The 23929-nt window shown below is 49.1% G+C and overlaps 7 protein-coding genes across 7 annotated transcripts; 3 read left to right on the top strand and 4 right to left on the bottom strand.

The window, feature by feature from the left end:
• Positions 1–259: 259 nt before the first annotated feature.
• FPOAC1_010879 (uncharacterized protein) lies at positions 260–3952 on the bottom strand (the record flags this gene model as incomplete). Its single annotated transcript, XM_044855267.1, has 3 exons — positions 260–741; positions 796–1484; positions 1536–3952. The coding sequence occupies 3 exons, from the start codon at positions 3950–3952 to the stop codon at positions 260–262; spliced, it is 3588 nt and encodes a 1195-aa protein (XP_044702580.1).
• Positions 3953–5752: 1800 nt separating this feature from the next.
• Positions 5753–9117, top strand: MSH3 (Mismatch repair protein msh3; the record flags this gene model as incomplete). The annotated part of the gene is made up of 2 exons (XM_044855266.1): positions 5753–6521; positions 6569–9117. 2 exons carry the CDS (start codon positions 5753–5755, stop codon positions 9115–9117), a joined length of 3318 nt encoding a protein of 1105 aa, XP_044702579.1.
• Positions 9118–9746: 629 nt separating this feature from the next.
• On the bottom strand, positions 9747–11678 carry FPOAC1_010877 (uncharacterized protein; the record flags this gene model as incomplete). Its single annotated transcript, XM_044855265.1, has 7 exons — positions 9747–10264; positions 10325–10479; positions 10530–10575; positions 10624–10858; positions 10904–11290; positions 11340–11447; positions 11484–11678. 7 exons carry the CDS (start codon positions 11676–11678, stop codon positions 9747–9749), a joined length of 1644 nt encoding a protein of 547 aa, XP_044702578.1.
• Positions 11679–13004: 1326 nt separating this feature from the next.
• Positions 13005–15048, bottom strand: FPOAC1_010876 (uncharacterized protein; the record flags this gene model as incomplete). The annotated part of the gene is made up of 3 exons (XM_044855264.1): positions 13005–13275; positions 14049–14622; positions 14679–15048. 3 exons carry the CDS (start codon positions 15046–15048, stop codon positions 13005–13007), a joined length of 1215 nt encoding a protein of 404 aa, XP_044702577.1.
• A 591-nt stretch (positions 15049–15639) lies between these two features.
• Positions 15640–16569, top strand: FPOAC1_010875 (uncharacterized protein; the record flags this gene model as incomplete). The annotated part of the gene is made up of 1 exon (XM_044855263.1): positions 15640–16569. One exon carries the CDS (start codon positions 15640–15642, stop codon positions 16567–16569), a length of 930 nt encoding a protein of 309 aa, XP_044702576.1.
• Positions 16570–19739: 3170 nt separating this feature from the next.
• On the top strand, positions 19740–22003 carry FPOAC1_010874 (uncharacterized protein; the record flags this gene model as incomplete). Its single annotated transcript, XM_044855262.1, has 4 exons — positions 19740–20442; positions 20542–21315; positions 21371–21887; positions 21940–22003. The coding sequence occupies 4 exons, from the start codon at positions 19740–19742 to the stop codon at positions 22001–22003; spliced, it is 2058 nt and encodes a 685-aa protein (XP_044702575.1).
• A 1214-nt stretch (positions 22004–23217) lies between these two features.
• Positions 23218–23793, bottom strand: FPOAC1_010873 (uncharacterized protein; the record flags this gene model as incomplete). The annotated part of the gene is made up of 1 exon (XM_044855261.1): positions 23218–23793. The coding sequence occupies one exon, from the start codon at positions 23791–23793 to the stop codon at positions 23218–23220; it is 576 nt and encodes a 191-aa protein (XP_044702574.1).
• Positions 23794–23929: the final 136 nt, after the last annotated feature.

Here is a 23929-nt window from a genome sequence, read left to right as displayed (position 1 = left end):
CGAATCAAAAGCGTATATGCACTTGCAATAGAAATAAGACCAAGAAAGAAACAACTTATCACCTTCGATTTTACAATATGCGCAGTTTTATTGATAAAGCTAAGTCGCTAGGCAAAAGCCATAATAAAAAGGTATCTTTGATGTATAAATCTTCATGATATCGCAGAAATGATATATGTGCAGTAAAAAATATAAATGCCACTGTAACACAGCCTGTCGCTATATCCAGTTCTGAGAACTAACAGATATGTGAGCTACATCATCGGCCATATTCCAAATGAGGGATGATGACAGGGCCGTATTTGGTTGGTGCTGTGAAGGCACCGTCACCTTGTACCACAAAATCAACAGCCAAACTGACCTTGGACAGGCCCTGCTGTGAACCATTAAGACTTGGGTTGGGGCTGAAAGGCGTTTGTGGCACTGCAGCAGCAGCATCTTGGTCGTACGAAACGAATGCGACGTAGTTACGTCGGCCCATCAGCTTCTTAAGCTCTCGTGCAGCACCACTGGCGTCGGAGTGGAAGATCTCCATCATGTCCTCTTTTGTGTCAGATACCTCGTGTGTCGACTTCTTGCCGTTTTGCGGAACGTATAGAGTCTTCTGGTTGTGTAGCATCTTGAGAACATAATTGCTCTGGGGTGCCGCCACAATAGGTGATGAGATGATCTGGTACATGGTCTTGTGGTCGCCAGGGTGTGTTGGGTCGTGAACTAGACCAGCTCCTGAAGCATTGACGTCTACCATAATGTTAGCTTCCTTTCTTTGAGAATATCACGGAATGTTCAATGTACCTCCAGATAGGAATGTCATTCGGATTCCCTTCTGTTGCGCTATGCCTTGAAGGGTTCGAATCAAATAAGTTCTCTCCAGATCCTTGGTGTCATGAGTCCACATGTCCTTGAGCACTTCTTGGATATCAAGTTCGCCAAACTGATTCAGAACGTTACCCATAAGACCGGTTTTGCCCACCGCCTTCTTCACTTGTGAGAATCCCTGTGCCACCACGTCTTTGCCTCCAACCACGCCTGCAACTGAGCTTGTCACCTTGCCCAAAATGTTGTAGGTTGTATTGACAGCCTTTTTGCCAGCAGCCACAGTATTAGCAAGACTCTCCACGGTATCCAGGCGCGGGTATACGAGTGGTACTGAAACCATCCAGATGCAATGCTGTACACTGGGAGGTAGTGTGGCAACCTTGGGGAAGATTCCCTGATACGTCGGACCTGCCATTACTTGGGCCTGGGTACGTTCAGATCGGCAGTCAGGGCCCACAACCACCACAGCCGGGCCCAAGTACTTGACAAAATGCCAGCCAGTGCCTGTGATGGTGAAGATGTCATGATCAGTGCTGACATTTCGCAGCATCTCGACAGTGGTGTGATGTTGGAACAGGAGGTACATTTCCGTCGCGATCCTGCCAATATTCTTAAACATAGGCGAGGACTGCATATAGTCTGGGTATGACCCATAACCGTCAAAGCTATTGTATATCAGTGAATGTTATCAATTGAAGTGCTGGAAAAGTACTCACATGTCATGGTCATCAATCTGCAAGACGTGGGGAATCTGAGCGAATGCTTCACGGAGGAATGGCTGGTCGAAGTGACTCGTGTAGTAGTGGAAATAGGCATGCGCAACGTCTTCTTCATGTCGGGCTGTCCACTGGACGTTCTTCTTGTTGTCTCGTCCGCTCATCGCAAGCCATTGCTTAAGGAGTGGGACTTCTTTCCACAGGCGATCACCATAAATCTGATCTCCTAAGCCTAGTTGAACGTGGAAGCCACCGCAGTCGACATTCTTTTGGAGAACATCCTTCCACATGAAGCCAACTCCGCCAAGCTTGGCCCGCTCATTCTGGGAAGTTCCTGCAGCAAAGTCGTTACCAGAGTGCGCAATGAAACGCCAGCTGGTCTCTTGACGTCCAGCCACAACAAATTCGTATCGGGTACAGCCAAGATGCGAGGTGACTGCGTACGTCCAGCGTTCGGTGCCAGCCTCAGACATAGGTAGCTCTAGGTCGTATTTATAGAACTTCCACCTTTGATGAGTGAAAATAGGCCGGGGTTCGGCTTGACGAGGGTTGGGTGCCAGATCATGACTCAGGTGAATATGAATGGTGGGTGGTTGAGGAGCGTCTGTCACAATTAAGATGCTACCAAGCCAAAGGCCTTTTTCAACATCCATGTTTACATATCGCAGATAAGGACCGAAGTAAACACCATTTGTAGGCTGGATTCTGTACATATCCACACCAGCACTTGGTGGAGGTCCTGTGAAACCCGCAGCTGTAGGTGTCGCTGAAGCTGCCACGCTCATGATACTCTCTGCATAACCAGGGGTATGTGGTGGGAACATGGGAGAGGCCATGGCCTGCTTGCCAAACATGTTGGGTGAAGCCAAAGGGTTTCCGTACGTCGAAGCTGTCGGCGAAAGAGGGGCTTGTTCGTGGGATATGGGGTTTGGACCTTTGGGGAACTCCCACTGTGTTGCCTGAGTGGCTAAGTGAATGTAGTAGTATTGTCCCGAATTCTGGTCTAGGTGAGCGATCCATCCTTCGGGCAAGGGAGGTGGCGAGGCTGGATTCTGGGGCTCAAAGCTCTGAGCAGGAGCAACAACTTGCTGCTGGGAGCTCTGCCCATTCTGCTCAGGGCGAGACTCGTTGGCGAACGCAGGATGGGGATCGTTGGCAAATGCAGGATGGCCTGGGTGTTGTAAGGCAGGCGACGCAAGACCGCTAGCTGCAGTCGAGGGAGCAGCAACCACTGTTGTTTTTGTAGGTGGCGACGTTGCTGGCTGCTGATGTGGTTGAGCGGAAGCCGAACTTGATCCAGCTTGCTGAGGGCGTTGCTTCTCGTTGGGGTAGGACGAGTTACCACCAGGGTTGAGGCTCGAGTAGGCAGGGGGAGGAGAATTAGTGTTGATCCGCTGGAAGTCTTGCTCCAACACACTAACTTGCGCTTGTCCTTGTCCTTGTCCCTGTGGCTTCTGCTGTTGCTGTTGTTCGGGCTGAGGGGGAGGGCTGAACGATTGGTGTGACTGTGCTGGGCTTGAGATGGCATTCATACCCTGGTATACTGTGGGAGGACCAGATGGTGCCTGGTCGGGAGTTTCAGTCGGTGTCCAAGGCCGTTGCGGAGGAGGTTGGTTCCCATATTGTGCGAGTCTTTGTGACGCGGCGGCGCTGGGTGCGCCAAGGCTGTTAAGTGTAGCTGTACCGGAGATACCGGCAGCAGCATATCGGGCCTCGATAGCATCAGCTGGCGCCTGGCCGGGCTCCACGATCGGGGTCTCGGGAGGGGGAGGAGAGCCGCGGCTAGCACGGGTAGTCGATGTCGAAGCGGTCGAAGCGAAGCGATTTACGCCCTGATCATTCATTTTGAGTTGCTGGGCAGAGGTCAAGTCTGTGGGCACATTGTTTGAAGAGCTGTGTGCCGCACCTGGCGGTGGATAGTATGTCTTTTGATAGTTCTGATAATTTGCATTGGATGAGTCTGGGCGCTGGCTATCGGCCAAGGGGCGTTGGAAAAGGTCGTGATCGGCGTCAGGGCTTGTAGGAGAGCTGATGGGCTTCGGGGCAGCTCCTCTTCGTTCCGCGAGACCGGGCTTCTTCCCATGAGGGCTAGTTTCTAATCGAGGACTGGTGTCGTTGTAGGCAGAGCCGAACGGCTTCGCGGGAGTAGGTTTGCGAACGTCGTCGTCGTCAGGAAATGGAAGTGGTGCCGCAGAGCTAGAAGCGCCAGGAGGTAAAGGGAATGAATGCTTAGAAACAGGAGAGGTGGACGACGGGGGCGCCGGGTATCTGAAGGCGGACGATCTACCGTCCTTGGCAGGCTGAGGACTCTGAGGCTTGAATATGCGCAGAGGTTCAACGGTCGGGCTGTCGCAATCTTCAGGGGCGGGCTTGTTGAGGAACATCTCCTCATCTGGAACGCCACGGCTACGTTCCATTTTGAGTTATGATGGCGCTTATAAAAGGTGATGCGTGTGGAGGTGGGATATGCGACAATGTGCGATATGGAAGCTGCCCAACGATGGCGGGGTCAAGAAGCAAGCGACAGCTGGGTGGCAGATGGTACAGAGCCCTTGCGCGAAGGCGATAGGTTCAGGTCGTAGTTCCGGGGCCTCTTCAGGAGTCGAATGTATAAAAAAAAACTTATGAGAAAGACCCAAGTTCGTTTGGTGCGAGGCTTGGGTTATCTCTATCTCGTCTTGTTGGTTAAGCGGGGTTTTGGGCTGCGTCGGCTGAAGTGACGTGGGCTTGCACCTTCCCTGTTCCTGAGGGGCTCCAGTAGGTCGCAGAAACGGCCGCGTCAGGAACAAAACAAAGGTCAAAAGAGAAACAGAATCTTGAAACACTTGCAAAAGAAAGAAGAAGGAAAATGCAGAAATGCTCACGTTGAAAAGAAAAGGGGGAGAGGGGAAGGTAAGGAGAGCCAAGTCTGCAAGAGGGTCTGGTCTACCTACCTACCTACCTATCTCATGCTGAAGCGCCGTGACTCTCGCCTACTAGTACATACAGAAATAGGAGGAACGGAGTCGAGACGCCAAAAGGGCTACTGGCAGTATATTACAAACATCTGGAGGGCAACCTAGTCAAGTCGTTACGGATCTACCTGGCTGGAGGTATAAACTGTGGTTGGAGATAAGTACATTGTTATCATAAATATTGACCTACTGTTCAGACTCAAGCATGTTTCGATAGCAACAAGAGTTAACCGCTGAGTTCAACCCAAAACTAAGCAGCTCTCTTGTCACCCTCACAGAATGATATCGAAATAAAGACTCACAACTCTGTGCGCAGAGACATTGTCACACCATAGAGACTCTGATTGGCTGTGTCGGGAAACGTGTAAGCGCCCAGAAACTTGAGCTAAAGCTTGGGAGCCATCAAAAACGGGCCTCGGGAGGTCCCTTTCAGGGTTTGGGGGCCAAAGAATAACGGGAGGGTGGGGCTTTGGGGATAAAATCATGGATCATGAGAGCTCCAGATCTCATCATGGGTAGCAACATAGCCTCGATGCAAGCGCCCATCACTCAAGCCAAGAACTGAATACCGCCACTAGAAAGCCTGTCTTACAGAATATATGATGAATTTCTTGTGACACATTTAATTAATCAAATCTTGTTCCATGCTCCCCTTGGACTCATCACGATGATGTTTGTATGGCAGATGACATGATCAATCATGTCTTGTAAGTGCCGGCACAGTTGAGCCAACGGATTCATCAAGCTGTAGAACAATTTTGAAACTCATAATAAACTGTATCCCGGGCCACAAGGTAACGTATGTTGCCGGGGCAGGTTCGTGCTCGACCAGGGTGTGGGTTCATGTCAACAATACAATCTATCAGCAAAGACGATCGATTCTAGCGTCTCCAAGTTCGTCCCTTGGCACTGGTACCTATTAACAGTGTGGAGGGCCAACAACCCTCCATGTTGAAACCATGATGACTTCATATTGAATGCCCTTGCAGACAATGACAAAATCAAGCCCAAACGAAGTAGAGGTAGATGACCTAGACTACCTACCTACTAACATACTAAGATAATACAGCAACTTTTTGACTTTACCCATGCATCTGATAAAGCTCAAGTGGGTCTTTCTATCAGCCACTCAACGCGTCTACAACCAAGACGCGTTTTCTCAACGTCACCACCTCTAATTTCAATTCAAATTAAGGAATATCAAGTGTGGCCATCGTTTGCCATAGAAATCGCCATCGAAACTCACCGAATCCGGCTCTCACTATGGCTCCTACTCCTAAACCGAGCGAGAAGAAACAACAGACCCTCACATCCTTTTTTACACCAAAGACAGTAAACGGGCTAGCCGCAATCTTCGAAAAGCAGAGTCGAGCACAAGCAGCCAAATCGCAATCACCCAGCAAAGATGCCAACGGATCACCGTCCAGGAAACGAACAATAGAGGATACAGAAAAGGAAAATCAAGAACCAAAACATGCTTCCAAGAGAGCTCGAGCCGATGATACTACCAAAGACCCAGAGACAAGCACTTTCTTCTCTAAATCAAAAACCGGAGAACAAGAAACCGTAGGAGCACGCACAGAACGATATCGATATGACGGCTCGAGTGTGCGAAATACCCAAGACGACGACACAAACGCAGGGTCCAAGCAAGATGAAGACGAAGACGCAGAAGAGAGACGACAGCACCAAGAACTGCACAGAAAGTTTGTCAAGAAACTTGGTCACCCCGACGCACTAGTATCGCGCCGTAATATCCAAGACACGGCGCCAGTGGGTGAAGACGAAGATGCCGATGCCGACGGAGCTGAAGAGGATACTCCAGCACCAGCAAAGACAAAAAAGAAGGGGTCCAAAACAGCCAAACTGACGCCTATGGAAATTCAATTTCTGGAGATCAAAAGAAAGCACATGGATACTGTTCTCATTGTTGAAGTCGGCTACAAGTTCAGGTTCTTTGGCGAAGATGCGCGCATTGCAGCCAAGGAATTGAGCATCGTTTGTATTCCCGGGAAAATGCGTTATGATGAGCGTAAGTTTTCTTGCACCAGACTAAGATAAATCCCTAACCTTTTACAGACCCTTCGGAAGCGCACATAGATCGCTTCGCTTCGGCGAGTATTCCAGTCCATCGCCTTCCTGTACATGCGAAGCGCTTGGTAGCTGCCGGACACAAGGTTGGCGTTGTTCGTCAGATTGAGACCGCTGCATTGAAGAAGGCTGGCGACAACCGTAACACGCCATTTGTCCGCAAGCTCACCAATCTCTACACAAAAGGAACATACATTGATGAGAATGGTGAGCTTGACCAGAGCGGCGGCTCTGGGGCGCCTTCTGGTGGCTACTTGTTATGCATTACCGAGTCCAAGGCCAAGGGATCGGGTACTGACGAAAAAGTCGACGTTGGTATAATCGCTGTCCAGCCTGCGACCGGAGATATCATATACGATCATTTCGAGGATGGTTTCATGCGGAGTGAGATCGAGACTCGACTGTTACACATTTCCCCCTGCGAGTTCTTGATTGTAGGAGATCTGACCAAAGGCACCGACAAGCTCGTGCAGCATCTATCGGGTAGCAGTACCAATGTCTTTGGCGACAGGAGTCGAGTCGAACGCGTGCCCAAGGAGAAAGCCATGGCAGCTGAGGCTTACTCTCACGTCACCCAATTCTACGCCGACAAGCTTCAAGACAATGCTCAGGACGAAAATGCTGCCGCCCTTCTCGACAAGGTCTTAAAACTGCCCGAGCCTGTTACTATCTGCCTCTCAGCCATGATCAGCCATCTCCAAGAATACGGCCTTGAGCACATTTTCGACCTGACCAAATACTTCCAAAGCTTTAGTACCCGATCACATATGCTCATCAATGGCACTACACTCGAAAGTCTCGAGGTCTACCGCAACTCTACAGACCATTCCGAGAAAGGCAGTCTGTTCTGGGCTCTCGACAAGACTCTCACTCGTCCAGGTCAACGTCTACTTCGGAAATGGGTAGGGCGCCCTTTGCTTGACCAGGAACTTCTTGAGGCTCGTCTAAACGCTGTTGATGAGCTTCTCAACAAGCAATCAACTACTCCCGTGTCCCAGCTGGAATCGCTTTTGGCAAACACCAAGACCGATCTTGAACGTAGCCTCATTCGCATATATTATGGCAAATGCACTCGTCCCGAACTCCTCTCTGTCTTACAAGCTTTACAGAGAGTAGCGAACTACTACTCTACGGTCAAAAGCCCCTCCGATGTCCCCTTCAGTTCCTCCCTTCTCAGCGACGCTATCTGTGCTCTGCCGCAGATCCTCGACACGGTCGTTTCTTACCTGGAACGCATCAACCTTGTAGCTGCACACAAAGACGACAAGTACGGGTTCTTCCGTGATGAGTTCCAAACGGAGGATATGCAAGATCACCAGCTTGGCATCGCTCATGTTGAGCACGAACTAGACGGCCATCGTGCTGTTGCCGCTGAAAAGATCAAGAAGAAAATGGTTGACTATGTCACCGTTGCCGGCATAGAATTTCTGATCGAGGTTCCCAATGCCGACATTAAACATGTTCCAGCTTCTTGGGCCAAGATCTCCGGTACAAAAAAGTTATCGCGGTTCCATACCCCTGAAGTCCTTCGCTTCATTACTGAACGCGATCAGCATCGTGAGGCCCTGGCTGCCGCATGTGATAAAGCTTTCAAGGATCTACTCGCTTCTATTGCGTCCGACTATCAACCCCTCCGTGACGCTGTATCCGCTCTCGCAACACTCGACTGTATCCTCTCTCTATCAAAAGTCGCCGCACAGCCAGGCTATTCTCGCCCATCTTTTCTCCCTTCCTCGACCGACCCTACCATTTCCATTACCAATGGCCGCCACGCCATCGCGGAGCATACTCTGGAGGGCGGATATATTCCTTTCTCCACTACCCTCGCTCACCCTTCGCCTCTTGCCCACCTCATCACCGGTCCCAATATGGGTGGTAAATCCTCTTTCGTTCGCGCTCTGGCCCTCATTGTTCTTCTTTCACAGATCGGCTCGTATGTTCCAGCAGACTCACTGTCTCTCACTCTCTGTGACGCCATCCATACCCGAACAGGTGCCCGCGATAACCTCTTTGCCGGTGAATCTACCTTCATGGTCGAGGTCTCCGAAACAGCGCGCATTTTACGCTCTGCCGGTCCCCGAAGCCTTGTAATTCTCGATGAGTTGGGCCGAGGCACTAGCACTCATGACGGCGCCGCTATTGCCCAAGCCGTGCTGGAGCATGTCGTTACCGAGACACAGTGCCTAACACTCTTCATTACACATTATCAAAACCTGGCGCGGGTCGCCGAAGGTCTTGACGGCATCAAGAATGTTCACATGAAATTCAAGGCAGAGAAAGGGGATGATGGGGAGGAGGAGGTCACGTTCTTGTACGAAGTCGGCGAGGGCGTTGCCCATCGCTCCTACGGCTTGAACGTCGCGAGACTCGCGCGTATTCCTAAGAAAGTGATTGATGTTGCTGCTCTGAAGTCGAGTCAAATTGAGCAAGAAATGAAGATGCGGCGCTTGAGGGGTGTTTGCCGTGCCCTGTCTGAGATGATGGATGACAGAACCGATCATCTCGATCAGCTTGTATCGAGTATCGAGCAACTATGATGTATACTGCACTTGTAATATTCACTGTTTTCACGGTCCAATGGTTGAGTTGGACTTCATAATCTTAAAACGCGTTGTTCTCATAAAATGCTAAAAATGGTCCTTGTTTTCACTTCCCATGACACCAATGTCGAATGATATGCCCATCGCTCCAGACGCCAAAGTATCCCTGTTTATTCTTCATTCATAACACCTTATATCCCGGTAAGACTTAAAATTCCCATATTCATAGAGCACCGTTGCACCTTGTCCCAGGTCCAACGAAACTCCTAATTGTTTCTCTGCCCTTGCTGTTTTCTTATAATCGGTCAAAAGGAAGGATATGATACCAAAAACTTTTAATTGTCGGATTCCGGGATCAAGCGCCGTATATGATGTGCGTGCGATCTAAGTGTTCTGCGAAAGGTCAGCCAGTTAGTTCTATGGATTGAAGGCTGTGGTGGGGAGCTTCTTACACTGAATAGGTCGCCAACAGTTTTTGAGACCAGGAACCAGTGCATAATTGTGCTCTGATATAATGATTCGTTTAGATTCAGGATCCGATTAGCAAGTGGGATCGGTCACTCCTGTGCTATCGGAGGATAGAATGAGTCGTTGGTTGTCTTTGGGGCGATTTCCAAGTCTTTTGTTCAGGTCTGCTGATCATCCATCGCTAATCCGTGGGCAAAATCCATGTCGTTGTCGGTATCATGCAGGCTCCATGAACCGTTGAAATTCAATTCTTGCTCTCCACCGAGGCCACTCGCTTCCGTAGTCCCACACATGTGCGTTTGTTGCTTTGTATCTCGCCCAGTGTGTGAATGGTCTGGATGTTGGTTGACAGGGGGAAATGACAGAGGGGAGAATGCTGCACTCAGAGCTCTCTGGTTGTACGAATTCAGAAATGGCCGGTCGTTCGAGAAAAGAGGATTAGTTCCAGTCATGCCAATATATGGGCTGTTCGTTCCCTGTGTTGGGTCTCCGGTATGTGATCCCGGATATTCCTCTAGTTTCAACTGAAAACCGTAGTTTGCTGCCGTGCGCAAGTGGTCTGAGCCTGATTCTCGAAATTGACTATAGTCTGTGGGAACAAAGGGAAGTCTTGATGAAGCATTATAGATTGTAGCATCTTTCATCGCATAGGAAACTTCAGCATGGCTGAAAGAACCTAAATGTGTGTGAGCACATATATTATCAACTGCATGCTCCCTGCATCGACTCAACATACCTGGAGGGAAAGAGTCGGGTCGAAGCGAACTAGGTATTTCCCTGCATTGAAGGTGACGAGATGCTAGATCCCTCGCTTGCGGAGTCGGGGAGACGATATTTGAGTGAAAGAATCCATTCAAGCTCCGAGTCCCGTGTTTGTTACGGTGCTCTAGTCTAGTTCTCAAGTCAACATTGTGATACGCCGAGGCTCTGTGTGATATTACCCTTGGGTGCTGTGATTCAGAGGAAGCGGAGGCTCACTGATAGAAGCTGAATTGCGCATTAATAGGAATCGTTTCTCCATGGTGAGAAACTTACCTGTTCGTATAACATCGTCGCGGAATATATCCTGGATATCGCTGTTCCGTTTTGGCGATGGCAATGCTTCAGACTTTTCATGAAGCTCCAGTTCCTTCTTGGAGCGCGTTGACTTCCCAGCATTAGACTTCTGGCCACGGATAGTCCTTCGTCGCTGCTTTGGAACATTTCCAGATATTTCTGCAAGAGGTATTGCCTTCTTTCGCTTGGGCTTTGGGACTTTTTTGGGTGGTGTCTGGTGAAATTAGTAATTGAAAGTCCTGAGTTTGGTTGCACATACTGATTCCTCCTGGCCAGGAATAGGAGATGAAGTGTCGTCGTAAACGTCCCTTGTCCTTTCTACCTCAAATTTCGAGCTCATTACAACCTGGGTAGGCTCGATGCACTCAGACGCTTTCTTCATTCTATCAATGACAGACTTGGGTTTCTTTTGGTTTCGGGCTTTTCTCGTCTCGTCGTCGGCAAGATCCATCTTTCCCATTCCTGGCCACACTTGGCCCTTCAATAACATCGTGTCGTTTCCCAAAACAAATTCGTCTTGAATGTTGCTATCCGGTCCGATATCAAGAAATCCCGGGAACAGTGGGAAATCGCTGATGAGTTCGTCACCTTCGAGCTTGATTGCTGGGCTCATCGACATCTCCTGCTTCATCTTCTGCTTGTTTAACTAGTGGATGTCAGCACCAAGTCTCCTTCTAATGTGAACGACGCAGTACAACCTTTTCTGACGGCGCGAATTGGTATTCCTGATTGCGTCTGATGCGAGCCTCCTCCTTCAACTGCTTTGCCCTCATTCGCTCAACAAGAAGCCCTTCAATGCCGTTCTGGGAGTACTAATCCTCATAACGTTGAAGTTTTACCGCAGCGGTGATATCTTGATGGGCCTTGAGCTTTGTTTGGGTTTCATGATGTAGATGGCCCTTGGATGCAATATGTGTGAGAAGGTGTGATACGTCTGAAAACCGTGGGGTCTCGGGGCAAACGAAGCAAGAGAGTGGAATTGGCCGGTTTGAAGAGCTGGCCAGGTTGTCCCCTGGCAGTGTTGGGGGGGCCATGACCTAGATTTAAAATGCACTGGTTAGCAACTTCTCGATCATTCATGACTAGATGCATGGCTTCGTTGGCCAGACAGGTATATACTGTAGTTGTAACAGATTCCTGAGCGCGGAATCAACGGCCAAGTGTCGCTCTTCTATTCGGGCACGGGCGAACGGGGAAGGGGTGCTAGCCAAGTCAAGATGAGGGCAGTGTATAGGTAGTAAGGGCAAAGGGTCAAGTCCAAGGTCGATACGAACTGTCAATCGAAAATAGCAGGTCATGTACAAGTCAAGTCCTCGGAGTACAGCAAGAGAAAGTAAAAGAGCAAGGGCACGGAATGGTTTGCATGGGAAGGTACTTACCAGAGTCGGTTTGGTTTGCTTCCTGCCTCGAGCCATACTTGCGTCCCCCTTCAAGGCAATTACTTTTGCGATCGTTTCCTTCTCTTTGTCTTTGAATCGTCCACAGCTGTTTGAACGTGTATCATAAGAAATAATCGAGCACAAAAGACGTGGCGGCCGGGAAGAGTAGAACAGAAGTTTGAAGGGCTTGGTTCGGAGTTCGACTGAGGACTAACGTTCAGCTATCCCTGATTGGTGCACCGATGATTGGATTTGCACAATGGCTGCAGCCTTCTTCGGATACCTCGTTGTCACGAACTGCTGACTCGGGAGAGGTTCAATAGAGGTAATCGGCTTCGTTCGTTTGGAAGGTCATCTCTCGGAGCAGACTGCGTCCAAATCACAACTTCAGGTACAACAGGTAGCCTTGTCCGTTTGATGAGATACGGCCTTGAAACCAATCTACAGACAGATCATGTCTCCTGGTGTGGGGATCTAGGAGCCGGTATGACACTTGAAGCTAGAGTGGAAGTCCTCAGTAGGCCATGTGAAATTCGTTGGAGATTTCAAATGTAATATCCAGTTCTATCCGGCCTCAAACTTGAAATTTCCTGTCTTTTTGAGTAACCTTCAATGAATGGGCAGTTACTGTAGATGGCACCTAATAGTAGATACCTACTCAGCAGTCAGAAATGCGGATGGCTCCAAGGCGGAATGTGCAGGCAGTGCAATTGAATTAATCCAGGTACAGATATTTTGTCTCCTATTCCAAGCCCAACGACAACGCCAGCTCTTAGTGAGATTGGAGGTGAGCGCGGATGGTGCTTGCCTAGAGGAATAAGAGAGAGTGCTTGTTGGCTTACCACAGAAGGAGGAGCGCCCGAAGCAGCTGAATGGCTACCAATTCCTCCAATATGCTTCGTCATGGAACGCGAGGCACCAGGTTTGACGATGCAGGTCACTTTGACCTGACGAAGGGCTGCAGGAGTTGTCGTGGAGAAACTAAAAGGATGTTCGTAGAAGGAACAGTCGCTGGATGCGGATAGGATGATATCCTTGAACAATTTCGTCAGAGGTGGAGAGGAATTCAAGATGGATGGAAAGACCCAAAGTCTGGGGTAGATCAGAAAAATGAGGGAAGAAAGAGGGGCTGCGTACCAGACCTGACGTCCAGGAGGAAGGAACCAGCAGGATCAGGCAGGCACCACCGACAACCTCAGGGGCCTCAGGACAGCATACTTCGGCAGGCAAGTACATTCCTTCGATACCGGTTCTTGTTATTGAAACAACAAAATAATGATAAGAATTGTCGTAAAAGTATAAGAGGTAGGTATTATCTCAGTTCAAGCTTGTATTGAAAAACAGGTGCCTACTTTAAAGGAGGTGCGCGTTGCGCTGCAGCAAGGTGCGGATAGTGCAGGAGATGATACATCGTGTGTAATAACAAACGATAAATTATGCTTCTGCCAGTCGTAGTTATGTTTCTCTTCTTCTTCTTCTTCTTCTTTTTTTTTCGGTTTAAACCAAGGGCCCAATTAACCACGTACCTGGCTGGGTTTGGTCTTCTGTGTGAGAATGCGCGTTTGTAGCTGGGAAAGGGGACGACGTTTGAACCTCTTGAGAACAAAAGAATGCACCAACGGATTGATGGATACCAAATGAATTAATAGTGGTATGCTTGTCAAAATAGCATTTATTGAGTATAATGAATGACTATCTATGTAACAGTCCAGTGTTGATTCCTGTTGCCATAATACACCCATCGATGAGTGTCATGCGTAGGTATGTGAGATATAAATGTCTGAAGGACTTCACGGGACTAACACCACGGGGTAACAAGCGATGTCCCTGAAAAAACCAACAGTTTCCTCTTCCCTCAACCATATACACGTGCTATCACTGAACAATGTCGTAAGCATGTGCTAAGAATGGTCAGAGGGTGGTTGGTGGCTAACACCATTGCGAAAAGCGATAAGAAGGCACCACATGTAAAATTGTAACAATTAACCAAGAAGTCTCTTTGTTATGGTCTTTGGCATGCAATACACTGGATCGACTGCCTCGAGATCCGGATAGCCCAAAAGGCTCAAGCCGCACAAACCGAACTGGGTATGCCAAACATCGACCATGTTGCCAGGTCGATCGGAAATACCACCCATCTGAGTGTCTTGACATTTCAGAATGAAGGCGATCAATGCATCGCGATCGATCCAGTGGGTACGCTCAATTATGGCAAGGCTACTCAACACCCACCAGCTGTAGCAAACATCCTCGTCTTTTTCAGGTCGACCGTTAAGGCCGCCGCAAGGGACTTGTCTCTCGCTCAGCCATCGGCCGAGTTTCTCTTTGTCCACAAGATCCAGGCGCCCGACAATTGCAAGCGCTGCGACACAGGTGAAGATTTGGCCTGAATGCGACTCCGCACCGGGACCAGTTCCATAACCACCATCAAAGTTGGCACAGGCAGTGATGTGAGAGACAGCTCCATCAACGTCTATCAGAGACAAGAGGTCGAGCAGTGACAGGGCATTGAAAGCACCGTACAGGAAGCGGGTATCCTCTTCGCCCCATTCATCTCCAGCAAAGGTGCCGGTTTCCTGGTTCTGCAGCCCTGCTATGACTGTATGTAGTCAGTTGGTGCATCGAAAGCACTGCGGACCCTTAAAAGACACCTACACTTGCCGACCTGTTCTTTGCCTTTGCCTTTGCCTTTGGTTTCCAGCTGGTCGAAAGCATCCGTCATGGCGAGGATCTGCACAGCACTTACTGTGGAAAGCATATGGGCGTCGTGACCTGGCGCTGCACCAAATCCACCGTTTTCATGCTGACAGGAGAGAATAAAATCGATGACATCTTGTCGTGGAAGAGCATCCGGCCGACGAAGCAGATAGAGAGCATTTAATCCCCAATACAGGCCGTTGAGTCGCAGGTGCTCGGTAAGCCAGTAGTCCAGCTCATCTTTCCTCGTATCCAAGCTTTGGACGTACTTCACATGAGCGTCGACAATGAGCTCCGGCACTTCGCAGTCTGTTCCGGCTTGGGCCATGTTGTCAGAAGATAAACTGAAATTGATGAAAGAGTTGGGGTTGACATAGAGATTTTTTTACAAGCGGGTCTTTACGTAAGCGTCGTTTGTTGCCTGGCCAAACCAACGGGAACCAGTGCCTACCCTTGAGCACCCAACACATGCACAATGTTTTAACAATAACGAGTGATGTGATGCTTTGTCTACAGAATCTAGGTGGACGTTGGATTTTGAGAATAATACCATATACACAAAGGATATGAGAGAAGTATTGGAGCCTTTATTTTTCTTTTATAGTTTAGAGTTGTTGATGTTAGAATGGGGTTCACCAGCCAAGATGATGATCAGTACTATTACCGTATAAAGATCAGTAGTTTTAGTATGTAGCATAAACACTGGTATATGATTATATTAATTGGGGCATAGATTTATAATTGTAATAATTTGGAGATCATCGAAATTATAAGTGATTACACGCTGATATTTACCCAGCACTAGTTTTAAGTCTCGAGGTGGAACACTCCACACAAGTAACTCAGATATCCCTCCTTCAATATCACCTACACGTTGAGAACCAAACAAAGGAGAGAAGCGACAGGCCGAACAGGAAACATGCAACAGGAGTCTTTCATCACTAATGATGGCTGCAAGATTGTCTTTAAGACGTCTATACCACTGACTGATACAGTGGAGGCGGCACCTAAGAAATGTGTATTGCTCATGCATGGTTTCAGCGGTTCTAGCGACTACTTTGTCCGCAATTTCACGTCTCTGAGTGAGAATCACTGGGTCGTAGCCCCTGATATGCGTGGTCATGGGGATTCTGACCGAACTCGCGGAGGATATCACGTTGCTCGACTGGCAGTTGATCTTGCTGGCCTTGTCGCACACATTCGCAAGTCAGCGCCCGACGTCAGCCTCGTTCCTGTCGGATGCTCCATTGGTGCTGCAGTCCTCTGGACATACGTTGAATTGTTTGGATGTAGCGATTTTGCTGGACTCGTATTTGTTGATCAGGCACCCCTACAAGATCGGTTGGCGTTTGATGAGTGGGATCACACCAAGGCACATACCGGATGCTACGACGAAAAGACGATGCAATCGGCACAGTACAGTTGGATCCACGATTCCAAGGCGGCGCATCTGGATCTGGCATTGGGATGTTTAGGTTATCGACACGCCCCCAGAGACGAGGACATGGTCTCAGCAGAGCAACAGGCGAAGGACGAAACCTTTTTCACAGAGATCAGTGCTCGTTGCGACCAAAGCTGGTTGGCGCGACTGCTGGCAGATCATACTCGTTACGATCACCGCGAAGCTATCGAAATGATCACAGTTCCCACCTTAGTTATGGCTGGTAGACGATCAAGCTGCTTCCCACTTGAGGGGATGCTCGAGACTGTGAAGCGGGTGGAAACATCGAAACCAGGCCTTGCACGGTCATCAGTATTTGAGTCTGGACATTGGTTGTTTTATGAAGAACCGAAAAAGTTCAACAAGGAAATTGTTGAGTTTGTGAACTTGTGTTCGACATTGGAATAGGAGCCAGTGGCAGTTGATCCCGCATTTTATTCAAGAGATACATATACGTATATATGGCATACACGGCCCACGTGCACTTTTCGAGATGATGAATTACTATGCTATTCTATAACGTGTCAGATCGAAAATCTAATATTCTATCGAAGTGGACTTTGTGACAGGACAAGAGCTTAGTAAGATGGTTCTGAAAGCTATCTCGATTGTATGCTCGGATAAGGCTGAAGCAGCAAAGGATGATATCATTGGCAACACATGAGACGAATATTGATCCATTGCACTACGTTTCATCTCAACACGCAAGTCCCTATGCTCCTGAGTGGCAGGGGGATCCTTACAAGGGTTGGATGCTTGTCAAGTCTTGGCTACGTGATTTCATATTCGGAAGCATCCGGTCGATGGCTGGCGTTGGGTATCAAACTTTTTATGGAACAGTTGAATGATGCATAGATGAGGACGCGCAATAAACAGTGTTATAATTGTGGTTGATTCCATCATAAGGCCTCGTATGTATTCTGCAAAACTTGATATAGCTGCTGAGGCCTCACCAGACTCATCTCGCAAGAGAAAGCCGCTACTAACCATCGTGGTATTAATCGAAATTTGACATTAAGCAGACAGTAGTTAGAGCTTACACTTACATGGTATGGCCCCTCGACAAGGGGCAATCTAAACGCCACTCATGTTGGTCATTCAGGCATTGGATTTGAGCTCCAAAAGAGCGACATATTTTTGACTTAGGGTCATGTTGCTGCGATACTTGTTCATATGGATATCATACCTCGTCTTAGTAATTATAGAGTAAACAGGGACGTATGGCCGATAAATAATTTTATTCTTCCGTTCGAGACTCAACCGTCTGGTATCGAGTAGATTAAAGATGCATGGGTTCTCTCAACCTAGTTTCATATCGAGGTTCCTTACTATTTCTTAGCATTCAGGTACACGAATCCTATAGCCACCCAGCCACTGCAAAACCTGGCCTTTTTCGTAGGATGAAAATGAAGGAACGAATCTAAGTTTACAAGGCACGCTGATGAAGGACAGTAACCCCCTTTGTTGACGCCCAATCTGCCAATTTGCTGCAGCGGGGCAGAATCGACTCAACGTTCCGTATTGTTTACATTGGTAATAGTACATGCCAAGGAAGATATTGTCTGCATCCACAGTTTCTCTAGCCTGCAAATTGGGTTGTGGTTGGGTTGTCAGGACGGACTCATCGCGGTATCCGTACGGTAGACTGGAATCGAGGGCCATCGAATCGGGTTTCCGTTTCCTCGAGAGCCAGTTTTATCACTTTTGTGTGTGTGTGTGTGTGTGTGTAGTAGTAGCTGGTTTCAGCCTCATACGCCGACATGATACTTACATATTTACGGGCTGTTTGTATGTAAGTAAGCCCACGTACGTAACCCGAGACGCGCAACGCCCGATTCAAATAGTATTCAATGGCTTTGGTTGGACTGGAGTTGACCAGTAGTGGAAAGTCACCCGTGCTACTAACATTAGCACCCATCCATAAACAACTACGTACATCAGTAGGTCCACCGACAGGTACCTGGGTAGGTACTAATCTACTAAGTTAAGGTGTCGTGCCTGTGCCTGTGCCTGGATCAGAATCTGCCAGAACATCCATCATCGGGCACAGATAGGTAGGTGGGTTTGGAGATTGGATGCCACCACTGCCGAATTCCCCTCACAATTGAACCCCTAGTCAAGGAGCGCCAAGAATTTGTCTTTGTTCGTCCCTTGTTCCTGATCTTTCGTGCAACGTTCCACATCCTGTCCCTTGCTTCTTTGGGATATTTCCAAGCCCTGAGACATCATCAGCTGCGCACTGGCGAATATTAGCACATTGACCTGCCATGTTAGTGGATAGGTAGGTAGGTAGCTAAGTCTACTCTGACACTTGACAACACTGTATGTTAGTAGGTAGCTTAACCTGTGAATAGAGGCGCCCCGCCCGCCGCATCGCATGTGTGGCATCAACAGAAAGCGGTCAGCAGCATAAACTGCTATCCAGTCAATTGGGAACAACTTTCGGGGCCACCGACTGTTGTGTAGCCAGCTCTGATTTGCTCTGGGCCTTTGGGGGTTTGGTTTCGGAAATTTTGGCACATATCACCGGCATTAGCATTGGCCTCAAGGTATCAGAAACGTTGGCAGCCGGAAGATTGAGAGACGAAAGTACTATAAGCTAGTTTCCGGCTATTTCGACCAGACTATTGGGCTGTTTATTTTTGCACTTCAAACTTGAAGGCCATATTTTCTGTTGCCTACGAGAATGGCCCTACCATCGGGCATTGACTGATTCCATGACTGCAGTGTTGTTAACTACTAATATTATGGACTACCTACCTACCTAATATGATCATACGGATCATAACTGGAGCCTCTAGCCAGGTCAACATGGACTGCACCGCACTGCATAGCACGCACAGCACCACACCGCACCATGATGTACAGCGCAGAGCACAGCGGGGATAGGTAGGTAGTAGGCAAGGCGGCCGATTCGAGGCCACGAGACTTTTCCTTTATCAGGTATTTCGAAGACGGCATGTTGAACTGAGCTTCATTCTTCTTCCACCCTATAAATTTTTGCTTTGTTCTATATCCGTCAACTGGACCTGGTCTCTCTACCTTAATAAGTTACCCCATGCATTGAGTGTCGGGTACCCCTGGCACTGGTACCTCAACGGCTCCGTTACCTGTAATACAGTCCATACCTACCTACCAACCATACCAGCACCGGTACAGTACCAACGCCAACACTGCGAACGGAACGTCAACGCGCCCACCTCTTTCTCTACTGCTCCAGCGAGCCTCCGATTATCAAATTTCCCGACTCCATTCCTTGCTACACTGTTAAACTGTCTGTTTGTGACTTCTTTTACTCCTTCTTCCAAGCCTGCCCTTTCAGGCTGGATTTCCCGTCACCTCTGATCCTGCGACCCGCAACAAGATCGGCTCAGAGCAAAACACAACATCCATCCATCCATCCACAGCAGACCACTCCCTCCCTCCCTCCCCCTGGCCCGCTGTTTGGACCCCCTCCCGTTTCGCCCACCGTGGCAGTGGGAGCTTGCGAAGCAGGGCCCGCGTCTACAGTGCCTTTGCCTCCGCGACTGCGATTGCGACTGAGACTGAGACTGCGCCGTGAATAGGCAGAATTCGAAATGGGTCGTAAGGCGGCACCACAGCCGCTGGCACTTTCGTCTCAGTCTTTGCCCCAAACTCAAGCCCAAGCCCAATCCGATCCCGACGCTGCTATACGCAACAAAGACAGCCCGCTGACTGCTGAAACCGTTTCCCCGGGTGCATCGCCAGTCGAGTCCAAATCGCCCCGTTCTCCCCGCTCCTCTCCTTTCCACAGTCGATTCTCACCCTTGAGGAGCCAGGCTGGAAAGCAAAAGAACAAGAACTTATCACACACGACTGCAGCATTGGCAGCTGCAACCATAGAAGGAGAATCGTCGCCCTCATCGTCTACACCAGCATCATCATCAGCGCCCACGACTGCACAACGACCATCGACATCCGCAGCATCGACCGAACGGAGCAGCAGAGAAGAGTCCACTTCACGGCCACTCTTACGACATACGCGCGAGGACCCTTCGACTTACCCTTCCATCTCATCTACGTTAGAAGAGCGACTCCCCGACCCGCCCGCGACAACTGCAACTCCGCCACAGTCCCAACCTCGGCCACCTACCTCGGGTGGACAGAAGAAGAGTTCCAAGAACGGTTTCTTCAACTTTAACAAACAATCCAAGCCTTCCAACCAATCTCAGCCCTATGCCCACCGTCGCAAACATACAGAGACGAGAGCACAGGTAACGTCGAGGGGTAGTGACGGAACTAATCGACCGAGACAAGGAGGTACGTGAGCAAGGAGCCAAGCCTGGGGTTGGGACGATCTATTATCCTTTAGCCATAGCACACATATTGAAGTCATGGCTAACTACTGACACCGTGTAGAGAAATCCGATTCCGCGTACCCCGATCACACTCTTCATAAACCTAACTCTGCCGATCCTTTACGAAGCGACTTGTCGTTATCATCAGCTGGCGACTACGAGGCTGCTTCACCACACTCTTCAGTGAGGAAAGGCAGATCTAAGCCTTTTGGCATTTTGAATCGCAGCCGGTCCAATCGCGACAAGGAAGACGGCAGTCCTGAGCTGAAATCCGTTACTGCCCCTCGCCAGGGCAACGAACCTCAACTGCATCTTAATTCTGTACCATACAAAGCCGGAAACCAAGGCAGTGATCGGTCACTTCGAGACATGATGAATTCTACAGTCCGCAATCGATCTGAGGACCGTGCGCCGCGAGAGATATCTTCAACAAGAAGAGCACAACAAAATAAGGAACCAAAAACCCAGCCATCCTCTCTAAACGAGAACGGGGGCTCTTTTTTTAATGGCTTGAAGAGCTCGGGAACTCGCGCCGCTGGTATGCTGAGCGACCGTTTCTTCAAGAGTGGGCGAGGTGGTCGAGAAGATAAGGACGCTCTGGATGACGAGCACTATCAGCTCAAGGTTATCAACTTACCGCTAGTTGAACAAACACGATTGACACGAATTTCGAAGCGACTTGAGGACTCAAGAGACAAAACGGAATTCTGGATGCCCGCCTTTCCATGGAGAGCCATCGACTACCTGAACTATAAGGGATGTGAAGTTGAAGGTCTTTACCGTGTTCCAGGCAGCGGCCCTCAGATCAAGAAGTGGCAACGCAAATTTGATGAGCGTAAGTGCTAATTACATCGCTACTAACCTTGAAGATTTTTGCTGACTCAGAACAGAGTATGATGTGAATCTTTTCAATGAGCGTGACTTATATGATATCAACATCATTGGCTCGATGCTCAAGGCATGGCTGCGAGAGCTCCCCGACGAGCTGTTCCCAAAAGCGGCACAAGATCGAATTGCAAAGGAGTGCGCAGGTTCGGAAGAAGTCCCCGAGCTTCTCATTGAAGAGCTCTCAAACCTCTCCCCTTTCAATTATTATCTGCTCTTTGCCATCACATGCCACCTTAGTCTTCTCTTGGCTCATTCAGACAAAAACAAGATGGATTTTAGGAACCTTTGCATCTGCTTTCAGCCGTGTATGAAGATTGACGCATTTTGCTTCAAATTCTTGGTATGCGACTGGCGTGATTGCTGGAGAGGTTGCAAGAATGAGGCCAAATTCATCGAGGAGGAATACGTGATCTTTGATCAGCCTCCGCCACGAGGTTTAGCTGAACCGACAAAGCCAAGACCGCAAGAAGAGTCGGAGGATGATCGGCAACATCTTTCCTCCTCAGGGAGCAGCAAACAGTCAGACCGCCATAGCCCAGGCAATCAGAGCTCAAAGCTGAAGAAAAAACAGCTCCAGATATCCCCCTCGAGCGGAAGCGTCACCTCGACCAACTCGTCTGCCCCAGCCACCTTGAATGCCAACACCAACAACGATCACGAGTTAGAAAGTCGCTCGAGCGATATTCGACCGTTATCGCCAATCATGCCTCTATCGCCCCTCGGCTTTTGAGGTTCAGAATTGCTCAGTGCCCGCTAAATGCCGCGGGCATACTTGCGTCATAACTACTGTCGATGCGAAGCTGTCCAGCGATTAATCGATATACGACAGGCATTCTCACAATTTCGAGCATGCTCTGGCCTACATCTTACTTCGGCCTGACTGACCGGTTCGCAGCAATGCTACTTGAATCAGGCCGATTCGATTATTTATCGGGCTGTCCGTCATGATAGAGTACGTGGCTACACATACTCAGCAAGTGCCAATTTACGACGTCATGCCCTTACGATTTTCGTCTTTCGTCTTTGTTGCACGATCTGGTTGCTCCGAACGCTGGCGTTTCTCCAGAGTAGCCTAGCGGTTTTCAGATGTGCAATCAAACCAAGCTTTCAGACGAGCATGTCCATCGATAACTCCCAAGCGAGTAAAACCTTTCAGCTTGCACTTCTTCCTTTTCTTTATTTATTGCTTGGTATACCCCATTGCATTTTTGAGGAGAATATCGTCCAGGAGGGTTGTGCTGTACCCAATATTGGGGGGATCTTGTTTGAAGTTTTTAGCGTTTTTGTTTTGTTTCTGTTGATTTAGTTGATAAACCGCATTTTGTCACTTTGTTCGGCTTGGTGGTACCTAAGCTGGCTGTTAGTCAGCGTTGTGTTAAAAGGAGCTAGGAGAAAAGGTGGTTATGCAGCGAGGGTAGGGAGTCACTTGGAGTCGAATATGGAAGATAACAGTTCCTGCGAACATACCGCAGTTCTGAGCTCTGAAGCCGAAAGTAATCACAAGGAACTCAAGTAACATAAATCAACACAGGCTTTGGCAGGTCTGTCCTTTGTGCAAGAAACACTCAGTCGTAACAAGTGGTGTAGCGTATTAAGGAAAACAGAACACGGAACTGAGCATGCATTTTTCTGGTATGGATGAAACATAGCAGAAGTCGAAGGGTGTAATAAAGACGTTTCTTCACTTCTAAGCTGAACGTCTAAATCTTCCAAAATCCCTAGCTTTTTTAGATGCCGATTTGAAACGCCAAAGTCCTGAACGCCGCTACATGCTCGAAAGCAATAGTCCTGACCAGTGCCCGCATAATACCGAGGGCCCAATCCTTGCTCTTCCATAACCTTTGATGCTTTATTTGGGGATACCCCTGTTCTTGCGCATCAAGCGTTCGTTACGCTTGACTTTCTCCTTGCGCTCTCTTCGGCCATCGCCACGGATGGTGGTACCTTCCTTTCTCTTCTTCTCGGCCTCCATGTCGACCTCGATGATGGGCCAGTCCTCGCCCTTCTTGTTTAGGGCCTTGTATCCCCACTTGCGCTGCCACTCGCCAGTCTGCTCGTCGAAAGCAAGGTTACGGCGCTGCTCGCGTGTCTTGGGCTTGATGCCCTTCTTGGCGGCGAATCGTTCCCACTTGGTAGGAGCCTTGGCCTGGGGGACGGGCTTCTCACGGGGCAGGCGGGTGCTCGGCGCTGGGAGGGTGAGCAGGACGCCCTCGGATGTAGAGCTGAGAGGGCATGTGGTGAGAAACTGGTTGATAAGAGACTGAGCGCCATCACGGGCGAGTTCGGCGAGGGACTGCTCAAGGTTCTCACGGTCGAGGGTCACTGGGTTGGGGTCCTCTGCGAGGAGATTGCCAAGGTCGAAAGTGTATGGTGTGGGCTTTTCGACTGCGACGGGCAGCTTGGGCTTGGAGCTTGGGAGTGACATTGTGGTATTTAAAAAGCGAGACCGGAATTAAGTAATTGGATGTTGATATCGACCGGTTGCTATCGTCAGTCTGGTTGTCGCAAACTGCCTGTCGTGAGTGATGTTGCTACTTGGGAACTTTTTTCCCCAGCCGTCT

Source organism: Fusarium poae, chromosome 4 (genome assembly GCF_019609905.1).
Source record: "Fusarium poae strain DAOMC 252244 chromosome 4, whole genome shotgun sequence".
In the NCBI taxonomy this organism is placed as follows: domain Eukaryota; kingdom Fungi; phylum Ascomycota; class Sordariomycetes; order Hypocreales; family Nectriaceae; genus Fusarium; species Fusarium poae.
The sequence above is the reverse complement of the archived record's forward strand: the minus strand, read 5'-3'. Positions and strand labels throughout refer to the sequence as shown.